Below are 23,612 nucleotides of genomic sequence, written 5' to 3' on the forward strand. Positions count from 1 at the left end.
CCCATGATTTTAACACATTTTGAGTTGGAGCATTCCCCAGTTGTATGGGAATCGCGATGACGTACCTTGTGTGCATCGATGACCACAATTGCTCCTTTTTCCAAGGGCTCTTTGGAGCCTATCAGCAGCTTTCCATCTGCGTAGCCCACAGCAAAAGGCCTGTCCTCACTGTACCAGGATATATGCATCACTGGCACTGCATGGGATGGAGCAAAAACATTACTGAACATTATGAAGAAAAATACACCGCCCAGCAAACTATGATCACTTGCTATCTTTCATATCAAGGACCATTATTTATTCATCATTTGAGCCACAGACGACCATTTGATGAGATTTAGCCTCGCAGACCCAACATGAAATTATATTTTTGGTATTGTCGGACACGTTTTGGTCCACAATTCCATGCTGCATTGATGTGGATGGATGGATGGATCTCTTGTCCACTAGTCCCTAGGGTTGGATCATACATACCGTCTTTCCTGTAGCAGTGCTCCAGCTCTGTGCACTGCACAGTGGAGGCGTCCAGCACCTCCATGAGGCCCAGCGTTCCGTCCAGACGCCCCACCAGCAGCAGGTCCTTGGGCTCTCCGCACCACAGCGAGGTGGCCACCCGCTCGGGGAATGTCAGCGCAGACACCCAGTGGGGCTGGGCGTCCACCAGACCCTTACAGCCTTTATACGGGACAGAACACAGAGACACCGTTTAGTACGGTAGGTAGACCCTACGGTAGGTAGACCCTTACAGCACTGTTGTTTTTGGCAGCAAATTTAGATTTTAGTTTTAGTCTCTTGAAAAGTTCTCAGTTAGTTTTAGACGCATTTTAGTCACTTGGAATGTTTTAGTGTTAGTCTAGTTTTAGTCGACTAAAATGTATTTTGGCGGTCCTTGATGCCGTCGTTTTTTGTTGTTGTTTTTTTTCACTAATTGTAAAATGATTTATACTGGATCTCTTGTGTGCCTTCCTAACATTTTTGTCTAGTTTTTATTATCTAGTATTTGACTTACCGTTGACCTGCCAGATGTTGACCAGTTTGTCCATGGCGGAGGCCAGGTATTTGCCGGTGACGCTCCAGGTCAGAGGACAGAGACTGGGCTCACAGGGGGAGCCATCCTCGGAGCCCTCGCTGCTCAACACACACACGCGCACACACACACACGCACACGCACACGCACACACACACACACACACACACACACACACACACACACACACACACACACACACACACACACACACACACACACACACACACACACACACACACACACACACACACACACACACATCAAATTCACATACTGGGTCCATCCACTGGAGGGAGCCATAACACCACAATAATTTTGCACCAATGTCGGCCATGAAATCCCCAATACTCAAAATTTCTGCCTCGAGATTTTGAAGTTGATTGTCTTTGCTTTCAGAAGGTTCCCCTCCCATGACCATCATCAATCATCCATCATCCTTCCATCATCTCAGATATAATTTTCTTTACATCTGAAACATTTTCTAAATGTGAATTTAAGCATAGGCTTCTTATACCATATTTTACTTCAGTCATGCGAGTGGTAGCAGGGTGGCGTTTGCAGTGGCGACCTGGCAAAAATGATCGTGTGGACTTAATGTCACATCATGTCAATGTCCAAACATAAAACATTTATTGAGTATACTAGGTTTAACTGGCCTTTGTAATTGGACACTGACATTATATGAAGTCCACAAATTGGTCACATAATATGGGCAGGTCAACACCACCGCCATGTTGCAGGATGGAGGGCAGAGGAGACCAGGAAACTCCCATTTCATTATTGGAATTTGGCCATTATTGCCTTAACCACTTCAACCCTAACGTCCCTATTTTGGGGCGATGTACAAGCGTTGTGAGCTTTAGGTTGTGGCCGTTTTCATGTAGGAGTTTTAGTGTAGAGGGTATAAAAGTATAAAAAGGTGTGCGTGTGTGTGTGTGTGTGTGTGTGTGTGTGTGTGTGTGTGTGTGTGTCTTACGTCTTATTGAAGATGCACGTCTGCTGAAGGCTGTACTGGTTCTTGGTGACATTCCACACTCTGACCGTCCCGTCGTTCCCGCTGGTGGCCAGCAGTCCTTTTTTACAGCACCAAGCACACGTGATCACCTGGAGCAGCGGACAGTACAGGAGCAGCTTTACATGCAACGAACACAGAACATGTGAACCTGTGTCCACTCCAATGGACACAGAACATCTGAACCTGTGTCCACTCCAATGGACACAGAACATCTGAACCTGTGTCCACTCCAATGGACACAGAACATCTGAACCTGTGTCCACTCCAATGGACACAGAACATCTGAACCTGTGTCCACTCCGCGTTTCTCAATGAACACAGAACATGTGAACCTGTGTCCACTCCAATTAACACAGAGCATGTGAACCTGTGTCCACTCCAATGAACACAGAACATGTGAACCTGTGTCCACTCCGCGTAGCTCAATAAACACAGAACATGTGAACCTGTGTCCACTCCGTGTAGCTCAATAAACACAGAACATGTGAACCTGTGTCCACTCCGCGTAGCTCAATAAACACAGAACATGTGAACCTGTGTCCACTCCAATGAACACAGAACATGTGAACCTGTGTCCACTCCGCGTAGCTCAATAAACACAGAACATGTGAACCTGTGTCCACTCCAATGAACACAGAACATGTGAACCTGTGTCCACTCCGCGTAGCTCAATAAACACAGAACATGTGAACCTGTGTCCACTCCAATGAACACAGAACATGTGAACCTGTGTCCACTCCGCGTAGCTCAATAAACACAGAACATGTGAACCTGTGTCCACTCCAATGAACACAGAACATGTGAACCTGTGTCCACTCCGCGTAGCTCAATAAACACAGAACATGTGAACCTGTGTCCACTCCGCGTAGCTCAATGAACACAGAACATGTGAACCTGTGTCCACTCCAATGAACACAGAGCATGTGAACCTGTGTCCACTCCGCGTAGCTCAATAAACACAGAACATGTGAACCTGTGTCCACTCCGCGTAGCTCAATAAACACAGAACATGTGAACCTGTCCACTCCGCGTAGCTCAATGAACACAGAACATGTGAACCTGTCCACTCCGCGTAGCTCAATAAACACAGAACATGTGAACCTGTGTCCACTCCGCGTAGCTCAATAAACACAGAACATGTGAACCTGTCCACTCCGTGTAGCTCAATAAACACAGAACATGTGAACCTGTCCACTCCGTGTAGCTCAATAAACACAGAACATGTGAACCTGTGTCCACTCCGCGTAGCTCAATGAACACAGAACATGTGAACCTGTGTCCACTCCGCGTAGCTCAGCCACTAGAGCGCTCGCTGAGGACCACCAAGTCATGGCATGTGTTACATACTCACTTTATGTGCACACAAGTTAGATGTGGAAAGAACGACACAGAGAGAGACAAAGAGATTTAACTGTTCCAATCTTTGTGTCATTTCGTACAGTCAGACGCTTATATTAACAGTTTTTATTTTTATTTCATTTTTATTATTATTATTATTGTTATTATTATGCTTTAAATGTGCTGTCTTCTATGTACAGTATGTGGGTTGTCGCCGGGTGGTGGTATGTGAATTCTGTGAAAATTAGAAAATAAAAACAAAATATTCAAAATAATAATAATAAGGGTGTACTAACTAGTAACTACTACCCACCCTGCTCTGGTGCGCCTCCAGCTTGAACACGGAGCACTTGCGCAGGTCCCCGGCCATGTCGGTGAAGGACTGCGGGCGGCTGTGGTTGTTGTCGCGGTCGTGCGCCGCCAGCGTGCGCACCAGCTGCTGGGCGGCCCACTGGCGGTGCTGCGACGACAGCCTGGACGACAGGCAGCAGGCGGCCAGCGCGTTGGCCAGCTCCAGGGGGCCTACAGCGGAGGGGTTGTGGGAAGGATGGGCATACAAATGCGCAATTAGACCTGCTTGAACACAAAGAGGAGGAGGAGGAGGAAACACAAGAGGTGACATGGCAGGGCAGGGCAGGCAGCGCCCGGTGAGTGACAAGGAAGGGGGGGAAAAAACAAAACATGACAAAATAAGAGACACGACAAAAAACTAAAAAGGCACAGATGAAACACAATGGTGAAATGGTTGACACGTGTGAGGCCTCATTCACACATATACGAATGCTCTGTTCCGTCCGTGTTTAATCATGGCTCAATGCTTTTCCAATGGAAGTCACATGGTTTGACCAAAAACTGTTTGGTCAAACAGTGCAATACAAAACGCAACAACCAATTCCTCCCACAAACCTCTCTTCTCCACGTCAGACTTGTCATAGGCCGGTCTGAGGCGGGCTCCTTTGTCCGCCAGCAGCGCCACCAGAGCCTGCGTGACCACGAAGTTGGGCGACGTGATCAGCTTGTTCTCCTCCGCCACGCCACGCAGGAAGCTGGGCAGGAACTTCCTCTGGATGGGGTCGTCCACCGTGGTGAGGTTCATGCCTGTGGCCGCCGAGATCAGGTTCTGGGACAGGAGGAGAAGAAGAGATCAGGTTCTGGGACAGGAGGAGAAGAAGAGATCAGGTTCTGGGACAGGAGGAGAAGAAGAGATCAGGTTCTGGGACAGGAGGAGAAGAAGAGATCAGGTTCTGGGACAGGAGGAGAAGAAGAGATCAGGTTCTGGGACAGGAGGAGAAGAAGAGATCAGGTTCTGGGACAGGAGGAGAAGAAGAGATCAGGTTCTGGGACAGGAGGAGAAGAAGAGATCAGGTTCTGGGACAGGAGGAGAAGAAGAGATCAGGTTCTGGGACAGGAGGAGAAGAAGAGATCAGGTTCTGGTACAGGAGGAGAAGAAGAGATCAGGTTCTGGGACAGGAGGAGAAGAAGAGATCAGGTTCTGGGACAGGAGGAGAAGAAGAGATCAGGTTCTGGGACAGGAGGAGAAGAAGAGATCAGGTTCTGGGACAGGAGGAGAAGAAGAGATCAGGTTCTGGGACAGGAGGAGAAGAAGAGATCAGGTTCTGGGACAGGAGGAGAAGAAGAGATCAGGTTCTGGGACAGGAGGAGAAGAAGAGATCAGGTTCTGGGACAGGAGGAGAAGAGGCGCAGACCGGTGTTGTTTTTGACAGCAAGTTTTGATTTAAGTTTTAGTCAGTCTCTTCAATAGTATATTTAGTTTCAGTCACATTTTAGTCACCTGGAATGTTGTGTTGTGTAAAAATGTATTTTGGCGTAAAAAAGAGGGGAGGGGCTGTAATGACTGTTTTTACACTAAAATATAAATAGCCAATCTACAAGCTCAACGTGTCGCAGCGCGACGTGTTGTGAGCTTGTAGATCTGCTATTTTCCGCACGAAACCAAGTGTAAAATGACTTATACTGGATCTCTTGTCCACTAGTCCCTTCCTAACATTTTAGTCTAGTTTTTATTTGTTGACGAAATTGTCAGTATATTTAGTCACAGTTTTAGTCATCATGGCTTAGTCTTTATTTTGTTTTTATGTAGTCTTTGAACTTGTCAGTGAAAAATGGTAGTTGACGAACATTTTTCGCCTTAGTTTTATATTGGAGGAAAACAACCCTGTAACCATATGTCATAGAGATAACAACACCAGTACTGTACCTGTAACCATATGTCATAGAGATAACAACACCAGTACTGTACCTGTAACCATCTGTCATAGGGATAACAACACCAGTACTGTACCTGTAACCATATGTCATAGAGATAACAACACCAGTACTGTACCTGTAACCATATGTCATAGAGATAACAACACCAGTACTGTACCTGTAACCATCTGTCATAGGGATAACAACACCAGTACTGTACCTGTAACCATATGTCATAGAGATAACAACACCAGTACTGTACCTGTAACCATCTGTCATAGAGATAACAACACCAGTACTGTACCTGTAACCATCTGTCATAGGGATAACAACACCAGTACTGTACCTGTAACCATCTGTCATAGAGATAACAACACCAGTACTGTACCTGTAACCATCTGTCATAGAGATAACAACACCAGTACTGTACCTGTAACCATCTGTCATAGGGATAACAACACCAGTACTGTACCTGTAACCATATGTCATAGAGATAACAACACCAGTACTGTACCTGTAACCATATGTCATAGAGATAACAACACCAGTACTGTACCTGTAACCATCTGTCATAGAGATAACAACACCAGTACTGTACCTGTAACCATCTGTCATAGAGATAACAACACCAGTACTGTACCTGTAACCATCTGTCATAGAGATAACAACACCAGTACTGTACCTGTAACCATCTGTCATAGAGATAACAACACCAGTACTGTACCTGTAACCATATGTCATAGAGATAACAACACCAGTACTGTACCTGTAACCATCTGTCATAGAGATAACAACACCAGTACTGTACCTGTAACCATCTGTCATAGAGATAACAACACCAGTACTGTACCTGTAACCATATGTCATAGAGATAACAACACCAGTACTGTACCTGTAACCATATGTCATAGAGATAACAACACCAGTACTGTACCTGTAACCATCTGTCATAGAGATAACAACACCAGTACTGTACCTGTAACCATCTGTCATAGAGATAACAACACCAGTACTGTACCTGTAACCATCTGTCATAGAGATAACAACACCAGTACTGTACCTGTAACCATCTGTCATAGGGATAACAACACCAGTACTGTACCTGTAACCATCTGTCATAGAGATAACAACACCAGTACTGTACCTGTAACCATATGTCATAGAGATAACAACACCAGTACTGTACCTGGGTGCAGAGCTGCACCAGCAGCTTGGCAGCGTTGGGGCTGTTGGAGGCCAGACAGCCCACGGCCGTGCTGAGGTAAGCCAGACAGGAGATGGGTTTACTGGCCTTGGCGGCGCCGCGGGGCCTCTCTGGACCCCCCCCACCCCCCGCCGCCGCCGGGGGGCTGCTGGTGGAGAGGCCCGCTCGGCCGGCCGCCGCGAGGCACATCAGCCTCACCAACGTCCTGATGTCCGTCAGACCCAGAGACTCCAGACCGGCCGCCAGGCTGCAGCTGGAGCCGCTGCATGGGCAGACAGACAGGCAGACAGACAGGCAGACAGACAGACAGGCAGACAGACAGGCAGGCAGGCAGACAGACAGACAGGCAGGCAGACAGACAGACAGACAGACAAGGAGAGGAGAGGAGAAAGACAAATCAGTCACGCTAACAATTTACAATTTAGGCATTTACGTAGCAGACGCTCTTAACCCATTTAGGCCTGACGTAAAAAAAAAAAAGTCTTCTAAATCCTTTAATTCCTTTCTAGAAATAGCTCTGTTTCTATATCATGCAGTGGTGCTCAATATTAGGATCCACAAATATGTAAATATGTAATTGCCCGCCGACCCCCATCTGAAAATATGTTGTTCCAGGAACAGTTAGATTATTGTTAAACATCTGCATTACTTCATTTACAAGATGTCTATGTCACTATTAGAGAATGTAGATTTTCATATTTTCTTTTGATCAACCCGTTATCCTTACTATGGTACAAAATCAAAATTGTTTCCAACAACAACAAAATATTCTTTCATTTTGGGTCCGAGAGGCTACAGTAAATCTCATCAAATGTCACTCTTTTTGATATTATTTATCCAAAATGTGTTAATAGCACAGGCAGACTCTTCACATACATGTGAAGCATGTCTGAAATAAATGTCAGAGCTGAAATCGACATGTAAATATGAAATAAATGCTTAAACATGTAGCTAGGTGTAATGTTGGAGACCACAGAAGTGAACATTTCAAGCCTGTTTTCTCAACTCGCTGTTTCTCTGTAAGACATTACTCTATAAGCCATATCTCCAAAACTGGTGGGTCAAACTGAACAACCAATATGCCAATTTGAACTAAGCTATGATTCCCTGCTTTCGTATGATATGAGAAAACTAAAATAAAACTGACTTACTGTGTGTCAAGTTTGGTCACAAATGGTGGTTCAGTGGCTCAAATGCCGAATAAATAGGGGCCTTGACATGAATAAGGGTTGAAGACCACCGATGTTAGAATACCTGGGGACAGGGCTCTCATCACCATGGTCCTACCTGACTGACAGCAGAGACAGGGCTCTCATCACCATGGTCCTACCTGACTGACAGTAGGGACAGGGCTCTCATCACCATGGTCCTACCTGACTGACAGTAGGGACAGGGCTCTCATCACCATGGTCCTACCTGACTGACAGTAGGGACAGGGCTCTCATCACCATGGTCCTACCTGACTGACAGTAGGGACAGGGCTCTCATCACCATGGTCCTACCTGACTGACAGCAGGGACAGGGCTCTCATCACCATGGTCCTACCTGACTGACAGCAGGGACAGGGCTCTCATCACCATGGTCCTACCTGACTGACAGTAGGGACAGGGCTCTCATCACCATGGTCCTACCTGACTGACAGCAGGGACAGGGCTCTCATCACCATGGTCCTACCTGACTGACAGCAGAGACAGGGCTCTCATCACCATGGTCCTACCTGACTGACAGCAGGGACAGGGCTCTCATCACCATGGTCCTACCTGACTGACAGCAGAGACAGGGCTCTCATCACCATGGTCCTACCTGACTGACAGTAGGGACAGGGCTCTCATCACCATGGTCCTACCTGACTGACAGTAGGGACAGGGCTCTCATCACCATGGTCCTACCTGACTGACAGCAGGGAGGGACAGGGCTCTCATCACCATGGTCCTACCTGACTGACAGCAGAGACAGGGCTCTCATCATCATGGTCCTACCTGACTGACAGTAGGGACAGGGCTCTCATCACCATGGTCCTACCTGACTGACAGTAGGGACAGGGCTCTCATCACCATGGTCCTGGCCAGCAGCACCTGTGCGGCGGCCGTCACCCTCCTCAGGGCCATGACTCGGTCGTGAGGGTTCTGGAGAGCCGCCGCCTGCTCGCCCAACGTCACCCTGCCCGACGAACTCTTATCCACCGAGCTCTGGCAGCCTGGAGAGGACAGCATTGATTGATTGATTGATTGATTAACAGTTTGTAGAATTACAGTACATTTTAAGTACAACTCAATACAAAACAAAACTGGTGGACGACACCATAAAGTATTACACTTGTTTACAAGAGGGTCCACCTTGTTCAATTCATCAAAACAATTAGAGACGTATGAATATACACTTCTATTATAGTCAAAACAGGAAATCATCAGAGAGGAGGTAATAAAATAAACATACAGTGAGAGGGAAAAGGGGTGGGTGGCATAGGAGCGAAATTAATTTAGTCCCCTATTTGTGCCGAATCTGGGTTGCACATGGTTTGTTGAACTCGCTCTGGTGTTGTGGGTGTGTACTTCACAGCACGGCACCACAAACAATGTTAACACATTCAATACTTTAGAGTTAGACGAGTATACTTGTCCTATTACTAGGATTTCCTGGAAAAATGAACATTTTTGGAGTCAGGTGTTTTTTCCCCGACAACGGACATACCTTACCCAGTTGTTCCCAAACGTTTTCATTTCAAGGACCCCCAAATTAAAACTAATTACCCCACATTGAGAAGCACTGTATCTCACCGATCTGCAGCAGGGTCTCCTCCATGCTGTTGGTGGCAGTCACCATGGCGACAGAGGCCCCCAGGGGGTCGCTGTCGGGGAACTGGACGGCCTCTGGGACCAGCCGCCTCTCGTTCAGACCCAGAGGACCGGCCAGCAGCTCAAACTCCTCCTCGCCTGTCAGCTTCTCGTCTTCATCCACGTCCAGCATGTCCCAGTCTTCTGTAGGAGGACCAGGAGGTCCATAGAGTCATGTAGAGCAGTGGTTCGCAAACCTTTTTCATGTCAAGGACCCCCAAATTGACACTAATGCCAGGGACCCCCATAAGAGAATGTTTTTACGGCTCTAGCAGTGATTTTCATTTCAAAGACCCCCAGTTTGACCTGAATTAGGCTACGGTCCCTCATTTATTGGCATTTCTATCTCTGAGACCCCCAATTTATATTGTAAAAGATCCATACAGTATATGGACAGTGGGCAGGCCGTGGCCCTGTCCAGATCCATACAGTATATGGACAGTGGGCAGGCCGTGGCCCTGTCCAGATCCATACAGTATATGGACAGTGGGCAGGCCGTGGCCCTGTCCAGATCCATACAGTATATGGACAGTGGGCAGGCCGTGGCCCTGTCCAGATCCCGGGCAGAGGCCTTTTTGGAGCGATTCTGGACAACCGCGTATATCTATTCTACGTCCGAGCATAGACATGGTAACGCCCCGCCTGCCTCTGATTGGCCTACTGACACTACAGAATACCACTGGTCTCACCAGACTGTCCTCCGTCCGAGGTGGGAAATAATACAAGTACAAGAGAATGACAGGGTGACAGTAAACTTCCCTTCATACACACTGTCCTGCTTTCTAAGAGGTCAGGAGTCTTCCCTTCATACACACTGTCCTGCTTTCTAAGAGGTCAGGAGTCTTCCCTTCATACACACTGTCCTGCTTCCTAAGAGGTCAGGAGTCTTCCCTTCATACACACTGTCCTGCTTTCTAAGAGGTCAGGAGTCTTCCCTTCATACACACTGTCCTGCTTCTTAAGAGGTCAGGAGTCTTCCCTTCATACACACTGTCCTGCTTCCTAAGAGGTCAGGAGTCTTCCCTTCATACACACTGTCCTGCTTCCTAAGAGGTCAGGAGTCTTCCCTTCATACACACTGTCCTGCTTCCCTTCATAAACACTGTCCTGCTTCCCTTCATAAACACTGTCCTGCTTTCTAAGAGGTCAGAAGTCTTACCTTCATACACACTGTCCTGCTTCCCCAGGAGGTCAGGAGCCTGGCCTTTGTATCTGAATTGTGTAGAAAAGAGGAACATATAGAATTAATAGATTAAATCTTTAATAAGTACTAAACAAAAAGGTTACTCGACCAAACCTGTGACCATGTATAGTCTAATAGTCTAGTGCACTTTGACAGCGTATCCTGTATTACTTGAATCCTGTATTATTTAAAAGCAACACTGCACTTTATGCACAGGTAACTGTTACAATACTGTACCTAATGCACAAGTTACTTTAGTTACAAATCTGTATTGCCCTTAAACAAACGCTGCTACATTACATAGATGCACTTCACCTTTGTACCTTCCCTGTGTATACGTTTTACATGCTTTGTTTCCTAATGTACGGTACTGTTTGCCTTTCATGTGGGGACTGTGGATGAAAATTTGCATTTTTGCTAAATCCGGCGTATTTACATTGCATTTATGTAATGTCCAATAATATGCACTGTCCCGTCTAAATAAACAAATAAAAATAGAAATAAAGGGCCATGACACACCAAGCTGATACATGTATTTTTCTGAATCCGATAGCGTAGAGGCGAACGGCCTGAATCCCATAGCATGGAGGCGAATGGCCTGAATCGATCTACAAGCTCACAACACGTCACGCTGCGACGCGTTGTGAGCTTGTAGATCGGCTATTCATTACGATGGCATCAACGCCCACCAAAATAAATTTTAGTCGACTAAAATCTTATGATATTTAGTCGACTAAAACTAGACTAACACAAAAGCATTCCAGGTGACTAAAATGCTGCCAGAAAACCAGTTCAACACTGGTACTGTAGCTACTAGCTATAGGTACAGTACGTATACCTTTCCACGACGGGGACTTTGGCCTTGCACTTGATGGCCAGGTACTTCTCCCTGCAGCCGCCGCACAGCAGGTAGTACGGGTTGCCGCTGCCGCACTCCCCTCCGAACCAGCCGTCCACGTAGGAGCCGTTGCTGCGGTAGCCCTGGCGGTTGGCGCTGCGGCCGCAGCCCGGGTGGCTCTTCTTCATGTGCTGGTTGAAGTTGGCCACGCTGGCCTCGCACAGCTCGCACACCACCACCTCGTCACGCTCCTCCGTCTCGCACACGTGCTGCACACAGAGACACGCGCAACGAGCACACACACACACAGAGACACGCGCAACGAGCACACACACGCACACAAAGACACGCGCAACGAACACGCACACAAAGACACGCACAACGAGCACGCACACAAAGACACGCGCAACGAACACGCACACAAAGACACGCGCAACGAGCACGCACACACACACGCGCATGGACAGACAGGACACAAAATCAGTAGAGTTGTTATAGGGTTCAAAAACACAGAAAAGCCAAAAACACAAGTCATGCCATGAGTAAAAACACAACAGGGTCAATGAGGGCCTTTTTGCATTGAAGGTCATTAATACCCTATTGGCCTGAAAATAAGACAAACATGTATTATTCCCCCAATGGAAATATCCTAACAAACGGATAACGTATTATAATCGGGGACTAGACAATTTTAAATTCAATGTTTTTTTTTCACAAATGAGTCTTATAATCAGAGTCGTCTTATGTTCAGGACAACACGATAAATATATTCACTTAAAACATCCAATCATCATTATCATTCATCCAACAACAAATGAATGAACCGCAATTCAATCTGTTTTTCATTGCATGCTAGCTACAGCCTTTCAGTTCCATGTGTCCAATTTATTACATCCAATTCAGTATTTTAGCCGTGACGTGAGCACCCCCTCCTGAGATACTTCCGGGTCCTACTTTTGTGTCGCTTTTGTGTCCCCATAGAGTTATAATGTGTCCCTCCGTCTGACTAAATCTGAGACGAAAACAACCACGAAAGTCTAATTTTACCGCTTTCCTTTCCTTGAAACAACAAAGCTACTGGTCTCCCAAATCTGGCTGTGACAGGCCGTCTGCCACACACTGAATACTATCGCCATTTAATTTCATTGTGTCAACTAAATCCTCATTAATGCAAACTAGATTCAACATACTCAACCCTGCACACATTCTAAATATCCCCCGAAATATTGTACGGAGCAAAATGGACTGTTACCACCTTCAATAATAATGATAATAATAGTCTTTATTGTCTCCACATCATATATTTTCTTTGTCATGGACTCTTGTACAAAACATTAATAATTCTACTCGAGTTGGAAGCATTAGGACCCATTTTAATCCTCAATGGCTTCCTTTCTGAAACATAACGCCATTGTAAAAAGATTAACGCGTTTAGATATTCTATTTACAATGAGAAGCGGACGGGAGCTGGTGCCACTTGGACCCGGACATAACGTAGGACTACAAAATGACATCGGACTAAAATACAGAATAGCTGCTAAGAGACGTGCAAAACCCATCTGTTTATGCCACACGCAATTATTTAACCCATTTAGAACGATTCTATAAATGTCTTCTAAATCATGACAGTTTTCTGAACAACCCATGTTTCTATGTTAGTGGTGCTCAAACTTTTTCATGTCAGGGAGCCCCAGAATTATATGTATTTGACCACCGAACGCCATCTCCCCAGAAGCAACAATTTGAGTTAAAAACGTATGGATGTCAGGCTTGGGAGCTACTGTGCAAATGTGGAGGAAGGCAGTGTTATTATCGTTTAGTAAATCTGTTCACCATGCATGTATGAACATATTGTATTGTGTGTTGTTTAAGAGAATTAAAATGTCACCATGCACGTTTAGCATTACCCCGTTTAGTGTTTTTAGATCACTGGTTCTCTATGTTGGGGTCTGGGGTCCGTCCACCCACCCAGCCAGCAGACCAAATGGTCTGGGGTCCGTCCGCCCACCCACCCAGCAGACCAAATGGTCTGGGGTCCGTCCACCCACCCACCCAGCAGACCAAATGGTCTGGGGTCCACCCACCCACCCACCCAGCAGACCAAATGGTCTGGGGTCCACCCACCCACCCACCCAGCAGACCAAATGGTCTGGGGTCCGTCCACCCACCCAGCAGACCAAATGGTCTGGGGTCCGTCCACCCACCCAGCAGACCAAATGGTCTGGGGTCCACCCACCCAGCCAGCAGACCAAATGGTCTGGGGTCCACCCACCCACCCAGCAGACCAAATGGTCTGGGGTCCACCCACCCACCCAGCAGACCAAATGGTCTGGGGTCCACCCACCCACCCAGCAGACCAAATGGTCTGGGGTCCACCCACCCAGCCAGCAGACCAAATGGTCTGGGGTCCGTCCGTCCACCCAGCAGACCAAATGGTCTGGGGTCCACCCACCCACCCAGCAGACCAAATGGTCTGGGGTCCACCCACCCACCCAGCAGACCAAAATGGTCTGGGGTCCGTCCAGTGGCGTCCACCCACCCAGCCAGCAGACCAAAATGCCCCCTTAACGCGTCTGAAACTCCAAGAGTTACATTGTCACAGGTGTACCAATGGAACCCGCTTCCATTGTTCACCTGTGTGACAATGTAACATGTATATAGCAGCAACATTATTTAAAGAAAAATAATAATAAATTGAATAAAGGTTTTTCATAAAACAGGATTTAGAAGCCGTTTTTTAGAATCTGCCTCAGGTCCAACTGGGTTCATTTAACCCTGAGAGTGTACAAAATGGTTCCATTTGTACTCTTTCTCAGATTGAGCTAGAGACCCATTTGTCCCATTTGTGGCCCTGGTGGTCCTTGGTGGTCCCTGGTGGTCCCCGGCACCCCCAACCCCCCACGCAGAGAACCAGTGGTTTAGCATGCACGTATGCAGTGTTGTTTTTGTCGACTAATACTATGACGACATTTTTTCGTCGACTACCTTTTTTCACTAAATGGAAACTACATGAACACTAAGCTATGATGACTAAAATTAAGATGTTAGGAAGGGACTAGTGGACAAGACATCCAGTATATATAAAAGACAAGTCATTTTACAATTGGTTTAATGTTGAAAATAGCAGATCTACAAGCTCACAAGCTTGTAGATCTGTAAAGTGTAAAATCAGTCATTACGACGACATCAAGGGCCGCCAAGATACATTTTAGTCGAGTACATAAACTGTAGATTTAGTTGACTAAAATCTCATGACATTTAGCCGACTAAAACTAGACCATTCCAGGTGACTAAAAATAGGACTAAAACCAAATGAAGTTTCATTCCAAAGACTATGACTAAAACAAAAATAGAAATTTGCTGCCAAAAACAACACTGCACGTATTATGAGACATGCTATCCGGTCAGTGGACCAGGCATAAAGCGTTGTGGGGTTAGTGTGACAGGCAGCGGCCCAGCTTGGCCTAATTAACCGTTAGCTTTAAAATACACACACACCCATGTTGGCCAGTCCAGTACCTCCGGGATCCACATTCCCAGAATGTCCGTGTCGCTGGCCAGGTCCTGTCCGAACATGGCCTCCATGGTCTCCTCGTCGAGGTCCATCTCCAGCTCTTCGTCCAGGTTGAAGTCGTACAGGGCGCCGGGGTCTTGCTGCTGCTGCTGCAGCGCAGAGACGTCGCGGCGAGACTGGCTGTGGTGGGCCTGGACCGAGCGGTACAGGCCGGCTGGAAGAGCAATGGGCCAACGGTTAAAGGAGCATTCAGTGATTTGGGTCCGCCCCGGTAACAAGATGTGCACATGCACGCACTACAGACCACAGCACACACACCAAGGCCCGCCCCCACTCCATCATGATTGGATGAAGGCTGGCACACCCAGCCAAAAGCGAAACCTAAGGGTTTTTGACCCCCAGGGGTTAACTGGGGACAGGGAGGAACTCCTTATTTGGTTAGCACAGTCTATACTAGGGAGGATTATCACTTTTCACTATCAAATAAAAAAAATGTCTTCTAAATCCTGACGGTTCTGAAATACCTCATGTTTCTGTATCAGTGGTGCTCAATATTTCATGTCAAGGACCCCACAAATTATATGTAATTGGCTGCCAATCCCCATTTGAAAATATGTTGTTCCAGGGACCCCCCCAGAAGCAAAGATTTGAGTTAAAAGCATTTGAATATATATATTAAAAGATTTGCGCCACACTTTCATGATTTTTCAAAAATAGCAGATCTACAAGCTCGTAGATCTGCTATTTTTCAACAGGTAAAGTATAACATAATTCTTAAAACACCAAAAGGGATTCCCACCCAGAATCGGGCATGACTGCAGTAAGGCCAGGTACCACACAATCTGACCTCTAGTTCGTGTTGTGAGCTTGTGGATCGGCTATTGTAACCAATTCTAAAATTGGTCATTACGACTAAAATAAATTTTAGTCGACCAAAATCTTATGATATTTAGTCGACTAGAACTAGACTAACACTAAAACAATTCCGATGACTAAAATATGACTATTACAAATAAATTAAAATGTACTAAAATCTAAATTTGCTGTGGAAAATCAACACTGCTTCTCACCAGCACGGGCCAGAAGCGTGCGAGCGGCCAGGTCAAAGCGGTGCTTCCTGCTGACGGCGGAGCGCCCCCTGGTGGGAGGAGGACCACTGGAGGCTGACGGACTCTCCTGCTCCCCTTCAGGACTGCCAAGGACACGGAAAGACTTTTATTCAGACCTGGAACCAGTGTTACAACTAAGACGACTAAAACTAAGACCAAAAATGTTCGTTGAAACTAAATGAAAACTAAGCTATGATGACTAAAACTAAGACTGAATATACTGACAATTTCGTCAACAAATGAAAACTACACTAAAATATATAAGTCCGGGGGTCCGAATACATACATGTAGGCTATACACATTACACAAATAACAGAATTGCTATTTTTATTATAATAACATTTAGAAAAAAGGAGAAAAAGAGAAAAAGAAAAGAAAAAAAATCATGGAAAAATCACAATGAATTTGCATATTTTTGGGCCCGGCCCGAAAACGTCGGGTTGGTACCAGTCGGGCCGTGTCGGGTTGGGGCAGAGTTTGAGAACTTTATTGTACAGTACCTCTCGCTGAAGCCCTCCTCCATGTCGGCAGCGTCTCCAGGAGAGTACAGGTAGGAGGAGCTCCTCTCCAGGGACTTGCCTCCTCCTCCTCCTCCTCCTCCTCCGCTGGAGGCTGAGGCCCCGTCGCCTCCTCCTCCTCCTCCTCCAGAGAGGGGCTCGTCCTCCTCCTCTGTCCCGGGGTGTTCAATCATCCACATGGCGAGCACCGTGATGTTCTGGGCGTCGGCCTCTCCCTGAGCGCCTGGCGCATCAACAGTGTTGATAACAAATTTAAATTGGAGTTTAGTCATAGTCTTTTGATTGAAATTGTATTTAGTTTTAGACACATTTTAGTCATCTGACCACTTTGCCCATTGTGATATCCATCACAATTTGTGACGACGGCTATGGCTGTTTTTAGACCAAGGAGGAGTTATTTTCATGCAAAACAAATGCTTGCAATGGATTCAGAATCATGAAAACCCCCTAGTATGACACGTCACATGCTACTCAAATCAGAATTACATTTTGGGAATGTTGCCGTTTGGGCATTTTTCAATATGTTCCCCTACTGGGATTTCTTAGGACTTTTGATGTTATTACTAAAATATTTATGAAACAAAAAAGCTCAAAGGGTTTCTGTTGCAATTTGTTTGAGGTTAACCCCTTATTATCCATAGGATGCCTTTACTAATAATACAAATATTTTGTCGAAAACAGGCAAACACCAAGATATTGGGGGAAGAGAGAGAGAAAAAGGAAGGGGTTAAGTACAGGTGGTCCCTGTGCATGGTGGTCCCTATTACATTAAAATCAAATGTACTTCCGGTGGGTCTCGAGCTCAATTATTCATAGTTAGTAACCAAATGGACCCTTGCAGAGTGTTATGGTAGGTTATGGTTATACGTATACTAGTCATATTATTTTGGTGCCAGGATCTTGACAAGGTTAATGGCGTTTGCTCACTCATGGTGGTTGGTGTCATGATATTGCTTGCTTTGTGGTCTATCCAGCTGCCAACAGTACCATTATAAATACAAATACAAAACTGTGGGGGGGAAATTATAATGTTTGAGAACCACTGTTCATATAATAGTGTAGAAGCTAGTGAGCCAGTGCACCGGTGGCCTCCAGAGAACCACTGTTCATATCATAGTGTAGAAGCTAGTGAGCCAGTGCACCGGTGGCCTCCAGAGAACCACTGTTCATATAATAGTGTAGAAGCTAGTGAGCCAGTGCACCGGTGGCCTCCAGAGAACCACTGTTCATATCATAGTGTAGAAGCTAGTGAGCCAGTGCACAGGTGGCCTCCAGAGAACCACTGTTCATATCATAGTGTAGAAGCTAGTGAGCCAGTGCACCGGTGGCCTCCAGAGAACCACTGTTCATATCATAGTGTAGAAGCTAGTGAGCCAGTGCACCGGTGGCCTCCAGAGAACCACTGTTCATATCATAGTGTAGAAGCTAGTGAGCCAGACTCACCGGTGGCCTCCAGAGCTTTGGTGATCTGGCGAAGAGAGAAGCCCATCTCTAACAGGGGCACAGCGATTGCAGGGGGAGGTGGCGATGTGGACAGCCTGCTGCTGGGGTCTGACAGGGCTGAGAAAAACAGATCATCCACAACCATTAGCTGGCTGGCTGGCTAATGGAGACCATTATAGTCAAAAAACGAATTAGTCATGGTATTTTTGAGGGGCGCTAGCCCCTCCTATGTCCAGCTTTGAGGGTTTGTGTAAACACAACCATTGTGTTGCTACCACCACCTATGACTAGTGTAAAAGTGAGGTCGCAAATTGTGATTGGCCAGAATGAGATGACTTATTATAATGTATGATGACAAGAGCGCCCTTCACGAAAGATTGTGACACAGATAAAAAAAAAACATGAACTTAAGTATACTTTGTTAGTTCCACTGAACCAAGCCGGTCACATAAACATGCTCTGAAAATGCACGGCGGCCGTGCATACACACACCTGTGTGTATGTGCTGTGTAATGGTGAGTGTTCCAGTATTCCACTTACATGTGCCCGTTCGGTTCTGCGGTCTGGAGGGCTGGGAGTCGGGGGACGTGAGGCTCTGCCTGCGGCCCACCTCCTCAGAGGGAGAGGTGGGCAGAGAAGACACGGGAGGGGTCTGGGCCCGGCGGTTTGGAAGCAGAGCAGTGGTCGGGTAGCTGGAGAACATTTGCCTACGCAGAACAAAAAATTATGTATACAATGTATTCAGTATTAACGTGTGCTTGTACATAGTTCACAGAACAATGTATTCAGTATTAGCGTGTGCTTGTACATAGTTCACAGAACAATGTATTCAGTATTAGCATGTGCTTGTACATAGTTCACAGAACAATGTATTCAGTATTAGCGTGTGCTTTACATAGTTCACAGAACAATGTATTCAGTATTAGCGTGTGCTTTACATAGTTCACAGAACAATGTATTCAGTATTAGCATGTGCTTGTACATAGTTCACAGAACAATGTATTCAGTATTAGTGTGTGCTTGTACATAGTTCACAGAACAATGTATTCAGTATTAGCGTGTGCTTGTACATAGTTCACAGAACAATGTATTCAGTATTAGCGTGTGCTTGTACATAGTTCACAGAACAATGTATTCAGTATTAGTGTGTGCTTTACATAGTTCACAGAACAATGTATTCAGTATTAGCGTGTGCTTGTACATAGTTCACAGAACAATGTATTCAGTATTAGCGTGTGCTTTACATAGTTCACAGAACAATGTATTCAGTATTAGCGTGTGCTTGTACATAGTTCACAGAACAATGTATTCAGTATTAGCGTGTGCTTGTACATAGTTCACAGAACAATGTATTCAGTATTAGCGTGTGCTTGTACATAGTTCACAGAACAATGTATTCAGTATTAGCATGTGCTTGTACATAGTTCACAGAACAATGTATTCAGTATTAGCGTGTGCTTTACATAGTTCACAGAACAATGTATTCAGTATTAGCGTGTGCTTTACATAGTTCACAGAACAATGTATTCAGTATTAGCATGTGCTTGTACATACTTCACAGAGATTGTGTGCACATCCTGTGCCTGTATTTAGGCCAGGTGTTCACCAGGGACAAGTCAAGTAAGTCAAGTTCACCAGGGACATTAACAAAACACAATCATGGATAGACCTATACAAATTTTGTCATGTTGGATGTCCTCTCATCCTGTATGTGTTTTTAATCCTTATCATCAAAATGTCTTTTACTGCTTTTATTCTCAGATGTACTTGATTTTTTCTGAAGTTTTCTGCTCAGGCACGTAATTCTCCTCTGTGGGCGGGACTTGCAGGTTCTAGCCCTGGGATTGGTTTAGGTTGCTGTGCTCCTTCCCACTCCCAGGTGTTAAATATGCATGATTTGTTCTGTTTTCTGTCACTATAACATTTGCCTGATGAAGACTTAACCCATTTTGGCCTGACGCCGATTCTAAAATGCCTTCTAAATCCTGACCTAAGTTTTCTGAAAAACTTCAAATATTTATATAGCAGCATCTACTATTTTAAAATGTTGAATACTGTACATACTGTACAGAACCCCAAGAGGGGTTCCCGTCCAGAAGGGTTATAACATCAAAAGGGGTTCCCGCCCAGAATGGGTTTTAAAGGGTCGAAACAGTTTTGTCTTTAAAGGTTTAATGACATATATTTTCAATTATTTATTTTTTTTATTTAAGGTTTAATGACCTCAATTACCAATGCACAATGAATAATGTTATAAAAAGCAATACAGTTAATTAAATGACCGGAATATTCCGCCAAAAGGCAGTTAAGTAAACCAAGTGCAGAAACAGAACTGTCGGCGCGGTGTGGCTGTGTTGACCTCTGACCTGAGCAGGCTCAGGGGCATGACCCCCGCCGGAGACTCGGTGGCGGGGACGGTCTCCGTGTCGGTGACGGGCGTGGTGGCGGTGGTGGTGTCCTCCAGGGAGGAGCTCATGAAGGAGGTGGTGCTGGACGCAGACGGGCTGGTGGTGATCGGCGTCTGGGCCAGCTGCTGCTGCTCACCGCCTTCCACGGCCTCCGTGCCCCCCTCGCCCTCTGGCTCGCTTCTCCATGCTGAGGGAGGGAAGGAGGGGTGATTAGCCCATTTAGACCTGAGGACGATTCTACAAATGTCTTCTAAATCCTGACAGTCTTCTGAAAAACCTCATGTTTCTACAGTATGTCAGTCGTTCTAAAACTTTTTCATGTCCATGTCAATGAAAATTATATGAAATTGGCCTCCGAACCCCGTCTGAAAATATGTTGTTCCAGGTTGCCCCGTGTATGAAGTATAAGGAGGACTGTACTATAGGTAAGGCCCCCCGGGGCCACCAGTTGCCCCGTGTATGAAGTATATAGAGGACTGTACTATAGGTAAGGCCCCCCGGGGCCACCAGTTGCCCCGTGTATGAAGTATATAGAGGACTGTACTATAGGTAAGGCCCCCTGGGGCCACCAGTTGCCCCGTGTATGAAGTATATAGAGGACTGTACTATAGGTAAGGCCCCCCGGGGCCACCAGTTGCCCCGTGTATGAAGTATATAGAGGACTGTACTATAGGTAAGGCCCCCTGGGGCCACCAGTTGCCCCGTGTATGAAGTAGAGGAGTGTAACTTCTCACCAGATCGGGCCTTTCCTCCGCTGGGGTCGTCCAGCAGCCCGTGCACCACCAGCTTGTAGATCATGGCCTGTGCCCGCTCCAGGTCGGCCAGGCCTAGGGCCCTCTTGATGGGCGAGCGCATCACCGCCCGCTTCACCATGTGGCGCATCAGGAACTGCAGCGCGGCGCGCATCTCCACCTCCTCTTGGCACACGGGCGGCGAGGACGCGCCCCCCGAGGCGCCACCGCCGGCGGGCCCGGCGTTGAGGTCTGCGTTGTGCCCGCTGGGGGCCGTCTCTGGTTGTACCTTCACGTTGAGAAGATGGTACAGAGTTATGTTTAAGGGCTGTGTACTGGACCACGGTTAGGGTTAGCCAGGATTTAGGGCCACCAGGCTCCAGCTAATCTTGGTCAGCCAAGTCTTTTTGGTCAGCTATATTTGATACTATTTCAGATGCGTTAGTTGCCCATTGATCCATTCCCCTGTTATTTCCCTATTTGAAACCTCAACTCGCTTCCTGAAACCATCCCCCTGCCTAAATATCAATCTGACCTTTTTAAAATGAGAAAAAATGTAATACACATTGCGTGGCTCAATCTCCAAATTCAGTATGGCAGCCTTTTCTGTCTCATGTTGACCGCCTTACACTCATGACTAGGGACTATATAATAGTGACTATATAATATGCTTGTGACCATGAACTGATTTTTATAATGACTATATTGGAGTTGGAGTTTTTTGTTTTGTTTTTTGTCTTCTTTGGTTGTCTTGATTTGGTTACTGTTAGTGTTCTATTTTGGAGATGTGTTGTATATATTGCACATGTTTCTTGACGGTATGTCATGTATGTATTATCGGCTGGGTAAAATTCTCTACTAACGTAGGAGAAGAGCAGGGACTGGAGACAGCCGTACCTTTGGTATGAGCAGCAGCTCAGCGTACTTGCTGCAGCTCAGCAGGGCGCTGAGGGCCTTCATGGCTCCCAGGTAGAGGTAGGACAGCTGCACGGCGTGGATCTCAGACTGCGTGGCGGCACACGACGAAGGAGAAGGCTCGTGGCTGCGAGAGCCGCCGTGCTCGTGGCCCTTCCTGCTGCGGCTCCCGTCCGCAGGAGCGTGCGGAGCCGTGGCGGCGAAGACCGCCTCGCTCGCTCCCCCTGGAGCGTGATGATGATGCTGCGGGCTGCTGGAGGCGTAAGAGCAGATCTCGCTCTCGGACTTAGAGTTGGACGTGGCGAGGGTTTTGACCTCCTCCAGGCTGTGGGACACGCGCAGGTCCGAGGCGGGGGCGGCGGGAGACACGATATCGATGGGTGCGGTGCCGGTGGTGGCTCCTCCTCCCACGTTCTCTTTGTGTTCGTTGTGGTGGTACCGCTCGCCGTCCGCCTTGTCGTCGCCGGGGGACACCTCTTGACCGCCCCCGCTCGTGGCGGGCGGCGCGCTGCGGTGCTTCTTGTCGTGGCGTCGCGCGCTAAGCTTGGCGGCGGCGTCCTCGTGGATGCTGGTGAGGTAGGTGAGGTCCAGCAGCAGCGAGGCGGTGAGGCCGCGGAAGCGCGCCACGTCGAAGGGCAGCGGCTCGCACGGCTCCAGGTTGTACAGGGGAGTGTCACTAGGCGACCAGAAAGTTGGGAAGCTTTTTAGTAGACGCCGAAGAGCGAAGGAGGGAGTGGAAAAAAGAGACAAAGGGAAGGAAACACAAAGTAAGGGAGAGGACAGGAGAGGCGAAGAAAAGCATGCGTGACAAAGGCAAAAAAAAAAAGAAAAAAAAAAGTGGTCTGTGAGAGTCGGGTGGAGGTTTAGGAAGGATGTCAACTGCTAGTCAAGAGAAGGTCATGTGTAAATAAAAAATGCAGAGGATAATGCCATAATAAAACATGCATAGTGTGTAATGCAGGGCCTCTGCAGGTTTAATCACGTCAGACTTTTTTAATGCCACTTGAAACGAAAATTAATTTAATATTCCATGGAGACCCTGGCAATGTGTTCATAACACAGCTCAATTAGTAATGGCCACATCCATCTCGCTCTGTTCGCCGCCGCGGTGGTGGTGGATTTTTCAACTCAAACACAAACGATGGGACTATTTTCAGGCGGATTTTCATGAAATGGAGGCACAATAATTGCGACGCCGCGATTCTTCTTAAAAGGTTAGTGTAAACACCGGCAGGGAGCGGGAGTTAAGAGATTAATTTTTAACGCAGCCAACGTGTTGAACCATGCAGAGAGGGTGGAATGAACTGTGGGGAGGATGTAAAT

At 46.8% G+C, this 23,612-nt stretch overlaps 1 protein-coding gene across 1 annotated transcript in view; it reads right to left on the bottom strand.

Moving 5' to 3' along the window:
• Positions 1–23,612, bottom strand: part of herc1 (HECT and RLD domain containing E3 ubiquitin protein ligase family member 1) — a 139,367-nt gene that overhangs the window by 41,175 nt on the left and 74,580 nt on the right. Inside the window, exons 40-58 of the mRNA XM_080770003.1 lie at positions 22,272–22,989; positions 21,378–21,663; positions 20,602–20,830; positions 18,776–18,942; positions 18,236–18,352; positions 16,775–17,015; positions 16,235–16,356; positions 15,149–15,378; positions 11,651–11,919; positions 10,789–10,841; positions 9,573–9,773; positions 8,818–8,992; positions 6,778–7,057; positions 4,290–4,503; positions 3,697–3,905; positions 2,007–2,134; positions 1,010–1,128; positions 475–675; positions 66–196 (exon numbers count right to left, since the gene is read on the bottom strand). Coding sequence (XP_080626129.1) covers positions 66–196; positions 475–675; positions 1,010–1,128; positions 2,007–2,134; positions 3,697–3,905; positions 4,290–4,503; positions 6,778–7,057; positions 8,818–8,992; positions 9,573–9,773; positions 10,789–10,841; positions 11,651–11,919; positions 15,149–15,378; positions 16,235–16,356; positions 16,775–17,015; positions 18,236–18,352; positions 18,776–18,942; positions 20,602–20,830; positions 21,378–21,663; positions 22,272–22,989 — 4,090 coding nt within the window. The remainder of the gene's footprint in view (positions 1–65; positions 197–474; positions 676–1,009; positions 1,129–2,006; positions 2,135–3,696; positions 3,906–4,289; positions 4,504–6,777; positions 7,058–8,817; positions 8,993–9,572; positions 9,774–10,788; positions 10,842–11,650; positions 11,920–15,148; positions 15,379–16,234; positions 16,357–16,774; positions 17,016–18,235; positions 18,353–18,775; positions 18,943–20,601; positions 20,831–21,377; positions 21,664–22,271; positions 22,990–23,612) is intronic.

This window comes from Protomyctophum bolini, assembly GCF_963924005.1.
Source record: "Protomyctophum bolini genome assembly, chromosome: 1".
Classification (NCBI taxonomy): Eukaryota; Metazoa; Chordata; class Actinopteri; order Myctophiformes; family Myctophidae; genus Protomyctophum; species Protomyctophum bolini.